The sequence below is a fragment of the Lampris incognitus genome, chromosome 3, assembly GCF_029633865.1.
Source record: "Lampris incognitus isolate fLamInc1 chromosome 3, fLamInc1.hap2, whole genome shotgun sequence".
Classification (NCBI taxonomy): Eukaryota; Metazoa; Chordata; class Actinopteri; order Lampriformes; family Lampridae; genus Lampris; species Lampris incognitus.
Window position 1 is genome coordinate 115,995,738 of NC_079213.1, and position 10,955 is coordinate 116,006,692.

Consider the following 10,955-nt stretch of genomic DNA (forward strand, 5'->3'; position numbering starts at 1 on the left):
AGGAGATACACAATTCACCAGAAAGGTAACAGGAGATACACAATTCACCAGAGAGGCAACAGGACATACACAATTCACCAGAGAGGCAACAGGACATACACAATTCACCAGAGAGGCAACAGGACATACACAATTCACCAGAGAGGCAACAGGAGATACACAATTCACCAGAGAGGTAACAGGAGATACACAATTCACCAGAGAGGCAACAGGACATGCACAATTCACCAGAGAGGCAACAGGACATACACAATTCACCAGAAAGGTAACAGGAGATACACAATTCACCGGAAAGGTAACAGGAGATACACAATTCACCAGAGAGGTAACAGGAGATACACAATTCACCAGAAAGGTAACAGGAGATACACAATTCACCAGAGAGGTAACAGGAGATACACAATTCACCAGAGAGGCAACAGGACATACACAATTCACCAGAGAGGCAACAGGAGATACACAATTCACCAGAAAGGTAACAGGAGATACACAATTCACCGGAAAGGTAACAGGAGATACACAATTCACCAGAGAGGTAACAGGAGATACACAATTCACCAGAAAGGTAACAGGAGATACACAATTCACCAGAGAGGCAACAGGACATACACAATTCACCAGAGAGGCAACAGGACATACACAATTCACCAGAGAGGCAACAGGACATACACAATTCACCAGAGAGGTAACAGGAGATACACAATTCACCAGAGAGGTAACAGGAGATACACAATTCACCGGAAAGGTAACAGGAGATACACAATTCACCAGAAAGGTAACAGGAGATATACAATTCACCAGAGAGGTAACAGGAGATACACAATTCACCGGAAAGGTAACAGGAGATACACAATTCACCAGAAAGGTAACAGGAGATACACAATTCACCAGAGAGGCAACAGGACATACACAATTCACCAGAGAGGCAACAGGACATGCACAAATCACCAGAGAGGCAACAGGACATACACAATTCACCAGAGAGGCAACAGGAGATACACAATTCACCAGAAAGGTAACAGGAGATACACAATTCACCGGAAAGGTAACAGGAGATACACAATTCACCAGAGAGGTAACAGGAGATACACAATTCACCAGAAAGGTAACAGGAGATACACAATTCACCAGAGAGGCAACAGGAGATACACAATTCACCAGAGAGGCAACAGGACATACACAATTCACCAGAGAGGCAACAGGACATACACAATTCACCAGAGAGGCAACAGGACATACACAATTCACCAGAGAGGCAACAGGACATACACAATTCACCAGAGAGGCAACAGGACATACACAATTCACCAGAGAGGCAACAGGACATACACAATTCACCAGAGAGGTAACAGGAGATACACAATTCACCAGAAAGGTAACAGGACATACACAATTCAGCAGAGAGGCAACAGGACATACACAATTCACCAGAGAGGCAACAGGACATACACAATTCACCAGAGAGGCAACAGGACATACACAATTCACCAGAGAGGCAACAGGACATACACAATTCACCAGAGAGGCAACAGGACATACACAATTCACCAGAGAGGGAACAGGACATACACAATTCACCAGAGAGGCAACAGGACATACACAATTCACCAGAGAGGTAACAGGATATACACAATTCACCAGAGAGGTAACAGGAGATACACAATTCACCAGAGAGGCAACAGGACATACACAATTCACCAGAGAGGTAACAGGACATACACAATTCACCAGAGAGGTAACAGGAGATACACAATTCACCAGAGAGGCAACAGGACATACACAATTCACCAGAGAGGCAACAGGACATACACAATTCACCAGAGAGGTAACAGGAGATACACAATTCACCAGAGAGGTAACAGGAGATACACAATTCACCAGAGAGGCAACAGGACATACACAATTCACCAGAGAGGTAACAGGAGATACACAATTCACCAGAGAGGTAACAGGAGATACACAATTCACCAGAGAGGCAACAGGAGATACACAATTCACCAGAGAGGCAACAGGACATACACAATTCACCAGAGAGGTAACAGGAGATACACAATTCACCAGAGAGGCAACAGGACATACACAATTCACCAGAGAGGCAACAGGACATACACAATTCACCAGAGAGGTAACAGGAGATACACAATTCACCAGAGAGGCAACAGGACATACACAATTCACCAGAGAGGCAACAGGACATACACAATTCACCAGAGAGGCAACAGGAGATACACAATTCACCAGAGAGGCAACAGGAGATACACAATTCACCAGAGAGGTAACAGGAGATACACAATTCACCAGAGAGGTAACAGGAGATACACAATTCACCAGAAAGGTAACAGGAGATACACAATTCACCAGAGAGGCAACAGGAGATACACAATTCACCAGAGAGGCAACAGGAGATACACAATTCACCAGAGAGGCAACAGGAGATACACAATTCACCAGAGAGGCAACAGGAGATACACAATTCACCAGAGAGGCAACAGGACATACACAATTCACCAGAGAGGCAACAGGACATACACAATTCACCAGAGAGGCAACAGGACATACACAATTCACCAGAGAGGTAACAGGAGATACACAATTCACCAGAGAGGCAACAGGACATACACAATTCACCAGAGAGGCAACAGGACATACACAATTCACCAGAGAGGTAACAGGAGATACACAATTCACCAGAAAGGTAACAGGACATACACAATTCACCAGAGAGGCAACAGGAGATACACAATTCACCAGAGAGGCAACAGGACATACACAATTCACCAGAGAGGCAACAGGACATACACAATTCACCAGAGAGGCAACAGGACATACACAATTCACCAGAGAGGCAACAGGACATACACAATTCACCAGAGAGGCAACAGGACATACACAATTCACCAGAGAGGCAACAGGACATACACAATTCACCAGAGAGGGAACAGGACATACACAATTCACCAGAGAGGCAACAGGACATACACAATTCACCAGAGAGGTAACAGGACATACACAATTCACCAGAGAGGTAACAGGAGATACACAATTCACCAGAGAGGCAACAGGACATACACAATTCACCAGAGAGGCAACAGGACATACACAATTCACCAGAGAGGCAACAGGAGATACACAATTCACCAGAGAGGCAACAGGAGATACACAATTCACCAGAGAGGTAACAGAAGATACACAATTCACCAGAGAGGTAACAGGAGATACACAATTCACCAGAAAGGTAACAGGAGATACACAATTCACCAGAGAGGCAACAGGAGATACACAATTCACCAGAGAGGCAACAGGAGATACACAATTCACCAGAAAGGTAACAGGAGATACACAATTCACCAGAGAGGCAACAGGAGATACACAATTCACCAGAGAGGCAACAGGACATACACAATTCACCAGAGAGGTAACAGGACATACACAATTCACCAGAGAGGTAACAGGAGATACACAATTCACCAGAGAGGCAACAGGACATACACAATTCACCAGAGAGGCAACAGGACATACACAATTCACCAGAGAGGCAACAGGAGATACACAATTCACCAGAGAGGCAACAGGAGATACACAATTCACCAGAGAGGTAACAGAAGATACACAATTCACCAGAGAGGTAACAGGAGATACACAATTCACCAGAAAGGTAACAGGAGATACACAATTCACCAGAGAGGCAACAGGACATACACAATTCACCAGAGAGGCAACAGGACATACACAATTCACCAGAGAGGCAACAGGACATACACAATTCACCAGAGAGGCAACAGGACATACACAATTCACCAGAGAGGTAACAGGAGATACACAATTCACCGGAAAGGTAACAGGAGATACACAATTCACCAGAAAGATAACAGGAGATACACACCAGAAAGATAACAGGAGATACACAATTCACCGGAAAGGTAACAGGAGATACACAATTCACCAGAAAGGTAACAGGAGATACACAATTCACCAGAAAGGTAACAGGAGATATACAACCAGAAAGGGAACAGGAGATACACAATTCACCAGAAAGGTAAAAGGAGATACACAATTCACCAGAAAGGTAAAAGGAGATACACAATTCACCAGAAAGGTAAAAGGAGATACACAATTCACCAGAGAGGTAACAGGAGATACACAATTCACCAGAGAGGCAACAGGACATACACAATTCACCAGAGAGGTAACAGGACATACACAATTCACCAGAGAGGTAACAGGAGATTCACCAGAAAGATAACAGGAGATACACAATTCACCAGAGAGGTAACAGGAGATACACAATTCACCAGAAAGATAACAGGAGATACACACCAGAAAGATAACAGGAGATACACAATTCACCGGAAAGGTAACAGGAGATACACAATTCACCAGAAAGGTAACAGGAGATATACAACCAGAAAGGTAACAGGAGATACACAATTCACCGGAAAGGTAACAGGAGATACACAATTCACCAGAAAGATAACAGGAGATACACACCAGAAAGATAACAGGAGATACACAATTCACCAGAAAGGTAAAAGGAGATACACAATTCACCAGAAAGGTAAAAGGAGATGCACAATTCACCAGAAAGGTAAAAGGAGATACACAATTCACCAGAAAGGTACCAGGAGATACACAATTCACCAGAAAGGTACCAGGAGATACACAATTCACCAGAAAGGTACCAGGAGATACACAATTCACCAGAAAGATAACAGGAGATACACACCAGAAAGGTAACAGGAGATATACAACCAGAAAGGTAACAGGAGATACACAATTCACCAGAAAGGTAACAGGAGATACACAATTCACCGGAAAGGTAACAGGAGATATACAACCAGAAAGGTAACAGGAGATACACAATTCACCAGAGAGGTAACAGGAGATACACAATTCACCGGAAAGGTAACAGGAGATATACAACCAGAAAGGTAACAGGAGATACACAATTCACCAGAAAGATAACAGGAGATACACACCAGAAAGGTAACAGGAGATATACAACCAGAAAGGTAACAGGAGATACACAATTCACCAGAGAGGTAACAGGAGATACACAATTCACCGGAAAGGTAACAGGAGATACACAATTCACCAGAAAGATAACAGGAGATACACACCAGAAAGATAACAGGAGATACACAATTCACCGGAAAGGTAACAGGAGATACACAATTCACCAGAAAGGTAACAGGAGATATACAACCAGAAAGGTAACAGGAGATACACAATTCACCAGAAAGGTAAAAGGAGATACACAATTCACCAGAAAGGTTAAAGGAGATACACAATTCACCAGAAAGGTAAAAGGAGATACACAATTCACCAGAAAGGTACCAGGAGATACACAATTCACCAGAAAGGTACCAGGAGATACACAATTCACCAGAAAGGTACCAGGAGATACACAATTCACCGGAAAGGTACCAGGAGATACACAATTCACCAGAAAGATAACAGGAGATACACAATTCACCAGAAAGATAACAGGAGATACACAATTCACCGGAAAGGTACCAGGAGATACACAATTCACCAGAAAGGTACCAGGAGATACACAATTCACCGGAAAGGTACCAGGAGATACACAATTCACCGGAAAGGTACCAGGAGATACACAATTCACCAGATGTGCTGCCGCAGGGACTCTGTCCTTCATCTGTGATCAAGTGATATTAGAAGGGAAATAAGGCAGCTGTCCAAGAAGTCATTAAATCAGACTAAATTATATAATTTGTCAGTTGAGAGAGGATACTTCTTCAACAATCTAATCCTACTACCACTACTACTACTACGACCACTACTACTACCGCTACTACTGCTACTACTGCTACTACCACTACTACTACTACTACCACTACTACGCTACTACTGCTACTACCACTACTACTACTACTACTACCACTACTACGCTACTACCACTACTACTACTACCACCACTACTACTACTACAACTACCACCAATACTACTGTTACTACTACCACTACTACTGCTACTACCACTACTACGCTACTACTGCTACTACTACTACTACCACCACTACTACTACTACAACTAACACCAGTACTACTGTTACTACTACCACTACTACTGTTACTACCACTACTACGCTACTACTGCTACTACTACTACTACCACCACTACTTCTGCTACTACTGCTACTGTCCTCCCTCACCACATCTTCCTCTTCCTCTTCTCCTCTTCCCTGGCAGCTCCATATTCAGCATCCTTCTCCCAGTATACCCAGCATCTCTCCTCCACACATGTCCAAACCATTTCAATCTTGTCTCTCTTGCTTTGTCTCCAAACCGTCCAACCTGAGCTGTCCCTCTAATATCCTCGTTCCTAATCCTGTCCTTCTTCATCACTCCCAATGAAAATCTTATCATCTTCATCTCTGCCACCTCCAGCTCCACCTCCTGTCTTTTCATCGGTGCCACTGTCTCCAAACCATACAACATAGCTGGTCTCACTACCATCTTGTAAACCTTCCCTTTAACTCTTGCTGGTACCCTTCTGTCACACATCACTCCTGACACTCTTCTCCACCCACTCCACCCTGCCTGCACTCTCTTCTTCACCTCTCTCCTGCACTCCCCGTTTCTTTGGACAGTTGACCCCAAGTGTTTATTACCCCAAGTATAAATTACAGTATTTAAACTTATCTTTCTTCAACAGTAATCTTAAAAACCACATCTTGCTAGATTTAGTTTGCTGTGCAGCAGTGAGTGTTAGCCTAGCAGGACTGATAGGCCTCCGTTGGGGTGTACAGTTGTAGTGTAAAGTCATATTGTAACTTGGAGAACGTGGTTGTGTTGGATGTAGTGTATGTGGAGAGAGAGAGTGTAGGATTTTCACATGATGGGTGTGTCTCTTCTCTCCGTGTCTGCTCAGACCGTCGTCAGTGGTGTGCTATTGGGATCCTGCTGGCCATCCTTTTTGTGGTCATCCTGCTCTTCTTCATTCTCTGATGGATTATCCTCATCTTCCATATCCTGACCACCACTCTCTGTGGTTGGAGTCTACCCTGTCCTACCTAGCCCTGTATCGACTTAACCCTGTCTCTACTGGACTCTGCTGAACTCTGCTGGACTCTAGTGGACCCTACTACACTCCTGAACTCGACTGAATTCTACAGAACCCTGTGTCTACTGGATCCTAGTGGAATGTACTGGACTCTACAGGACCCCAGTAGACTGCCTGTCCCCCCCGATCTGTTCTCCCATCAACCAGACGTTTCCTGTTCCCTCTCGGTGGGGGATGCTGTGATCACATGATGGTATTGGACTGACAAGTGAGATGTGGGTCCTCAGGATGTTGGTCCGAGGTGAACCAGGGTGTAAATGTTTGTGGTGGGATTTTAGAGGATATGATATGACTGTTTTACACTCACCTCATGTCTTTCTTCTTATGGCAAGATTATTCTAGTTGAGAAACACTACCATCCTGTCAGCTTAGCTTCACTCCTTCCCTAGCAAGGACAACACAAGCGGGTAACTGTAAACACTACACATTCTGTCTTTACTTTCTGAGTTTGGTGTCATTTTGTTCCATGTGTTTCTGAATCCTTTGTCTTAGTATTTGAATGAAGTGAAGAGTGATCTGGAGAACGGAGGAGCGTGTGCTGTAAACGGTTAAAAATATGCAGTCTGTCAGGGTTGATTGGCGTGCAACTGATTGAGGGAGACATCTTATCAACCTCACCCACACCCCTCTCCTCATGCAACAGTAATAACGGAATTGCACCTTTAAGTTGCTGCTCTTTGGGTTGCTTTTGACAGGGTCAAGGCCTTTACACACCGGGGACGTGACAAATAAATGACACTAAAGTGCGACATACTCACCTGTGAATATTTCACATCAATACTATTCATACCGGCGATACAAACTCGCGAGACAGATAACTATGACACTGTTACCTTGCTACCAACTCTACTACATCCAGAAGTAAACAGCATAAGCTGCTCACTAACCACATAGTTGGACGTTGTCCTTGAGTTCATTGTCTTCATAATTTTGTGTCCATTGTCACACAATACAGGCTGATGAGACACAAACAGTCACTAGGCTGATGAGACGTGAACAGTCACTAGGTCTGTCTTGACGGCCGTGGTGTTTCAGTGAGACGTGAACAGTCACTAGGTCTGTCTGAGGGCCGTGGTGTTTCAGTGAGACGTGAACAGTCACTAGGTCTGTCTGACGGCCGTGGTGTTTCAGTGAGACGTGAACAGTCACTAGGTCTGCCAGACGGCCGTGGTGTTTCAGTGAGACGTGAACAGTCACTAGGTCTGTCTGACGGCCGTGGTGTTTCAGTGAGACGTGAACAGTCACTAGGTCTGTCTGAGGGCTGTGGTGTTTCAGTGAGACGTGAACAGTCACTAGGTCTGTCTGACGGCCGTGGTGTTTCAGTGAGACGTGAACAGTCACTAGGTCTGTCTGACGGCCGTGGTGTTTCAGTGAGACGTGAACAGTCACTAGGTCTGTCTGAGGGCCGTGGTGTTTCAGTGAGACGTGAACAGTCACTAGGTCTGTCTGACGGCCGTGGTGTTTCAGTGAGACGTGAACAGTCACTAGGTCTGTCTGACGGCCGTGGTGTTTCAGTGTGAGACGTGAACAGTCACTAGGTCTGTCTGACGGCCGTGGTGTTTCAGTGTGAGACGTGAACAGTCACTAGGTCTGTCTGACGGCCGTGGTGTTTCAATGTGAGACGTGAACAGTCACTAGGTCTGTCTGAGGGCCGTGGTGTTTCAGTGAGACGTGAACAGTCACTAGGTCTGTCTGAGGGCCGTGGTGTTTCAGTGTGAGACATGAACAGTCACTAGGTCTGTCTGAGGGCTGTGGTGTTTCAGTGAGACGTGAACAGTCACTAGGTCTGTCTGAGGGCCGTGGTGTTTCAGTGTGAGACATGAACAGTCACTAGGTCTGTCTGACGGCCGTGGTGTTTCAGTGAGACGTGAAAAGTCACTAGGTCTGTCTGAGGGCCGTGGTGTTTCAGTGAGACATGAACAGTCACTAGGTCTGTCTGACGGCCGTGGTGTTTCAGTGTGAGACATGAACAGTCACTAGGTCTGTCTGAGGGCCGTGGTGTTTCAGTGAGACGTGAACAGTCACTAGGTCTGTCTGACGGCCGTGGTGTTTCAGTGTGAGACATGAACAGTCACTAGGTCTGTCTGACGGCCGTGGTGTTTCAGTGTGAGACATGAACAGTCACTAGGTCTGTCTGAGGGCCGTGGTGTTTCAGTGTGAGACATGAACAGTCACTAGGTCTGTCTGAGGGCCGTGGTGTTTCAGTGTGAGACATGAACAGTCACTAGGTCTGTCTGACGGCCGTGGTGTTTCAGTGAGACGTGAACAGTCACTAGGTCTGTCTGACGGCCGTGGTGTTTCAGTGAGACATGAACAGTCACTAGGTCTGTCTGACGGCCGTGGTGTTTCAGTGAGACGTGAAAAGTCACTAGGTCTGTCTGACGGCCGTGGTGTTTCAGTGTGAGACATGAACAGTCACTAGGTCTGTCTGAGGGCCGTGGTGTTTCAGTGAGACGTGAACAGTCACTAGGTCTGTCTGAGGGCCGTGGTGTTTCAGTGTGAGACATGAACAGTCACTAGGTCTGTCTGACGGCCGTGGTGTTTCAGTGAGACGTGAACAGTCACTAGGTCTGTCTGACGGCCGTGGTGTTTCAGTGTGAGATGTGAACAGTCACTAGGTCTGTCTGACGGCTGTGGTGTTTCAGTGTGAGACATGAACAGTCACTAGGTCTGTCTGACGGCCGTGGTGTTTCAGTGAGACGTGAACAGTCATTAGGTCTGTCTGAGGGCCGTGGTGTTTCAGTGAGACGTGAACAGTCACTAGGTCTGTCTGAGGGCCGTGGTGTTTCAGTGAGACGTGAACAGTCACTAGGTCTGTCTGAGGGCCGTGGTGTTTCAGTGAGACGTGAACAGTCACTAGGTCTGTCTGAGGGCCGTGGTGTTTCAGTGAGACGTGAACAGTCACTAGGTCTGTCTGAGGGCCGTGGTGTTTCAGTGAGACGTGAACAGTCACTAGGTCTGTCTGAGGGCCGTGGTGTTTCAGTGAGACGTGAACAGTCACTAGGTCTGTCTGACGGCCATGGTGTTTCAGTGAGACGTGAGCAGTCACTAGGTCTGTCTGACGGCCATGGTGTTTCAGTGAGACGTGAACAGTCACTAGGTCTGTCTGAGGGCCGTGGTGTTTCAGTGAGACGTGAACAGTCACTAGGTCTGTCTGACGGCCATGGTGTTTCAGTGAGACGTGAACAGTCACTAGGTCTGTCTGACGGCTGTGGTGTTTCAGTGAGACGTGAACAGTCACTAGGTCTGTCTGACGGCCGTGGTGTTTCAGTGTGAGACGTGAACAGTCACTAGGTCTGTCTGAGGGCTGTGGTGTTTCAGTGAGACGTGAACAGTCACTAGGTCTGCCAGACGGCCGTGGTGTTTCAGTGAGACGTGAACAGTCACTAGGTCTGCCAGACGGCCGTGGTGTTTCAGTGTGAGACGTGAACAGTCACTAGGTCTGTCTGACGGCCGTGGTGTTTCAGTGAGACGTGAACAGTCACTAGGTCTGCCAGACGGCCGTGGTGTTTCAGTGAGATGTGAACAGTCACTAGGTCTGTCTGACGGCCGTGGTGTTTCAGTGAGACGTGAACAGTCACTAGGTCTGTCTGACGGCTGTGGTGTTTCAGTGAGACGTGAACAGTCACTAGGTCTGTCTGAGGGCCGTGGTGTTTCAGTGAGACGTGAACAGTCACTAGGTCTGTCTGAGGGCCGTGGTGTTTCAGTGAGACGTGAACAGTCACTAGGTCTGTCTGACGGCCGTGGTGTTTCAGTGTGAGACATGAACAGTCACTAGGTCTGTCTGACGGCCGTGGTGTTTCAGTGTGAGACATGAACAGTCACTAGGTCTGTCTGACGGCCATGGTGTTTCAGTGTGAGACGTGAACAG

The 10,955-nt window shown here is 46.4% G+C and overlaps 1 protein-coding gene across 1 annotated transcript in view; it reads left to right on the forward strand.

Moving 5' to 3' along the window:
- The window catches only part of stx6 (syntaxin 6), a 33,046-nt gene extending 25,002 nt beyond the window's left edge, over nt 1-8,044 (forward strand). Inside the window, exon 8 of the mRNA XM_056277553.1 lies at nt 6,893-8,044. Within this exon, the coding sequence (XP_056133528.1) occupies nt 6,893-6,969 (77 nt within the window). The 3' untranslated portion in view covers nt 6,970-8,044. The remainder of the gene's footprint in view (nt 1-6,892) is intronic.
- The last annotated feature ends 2,911 nt before the right edge of the window (nt 8,045-10,955 follow it).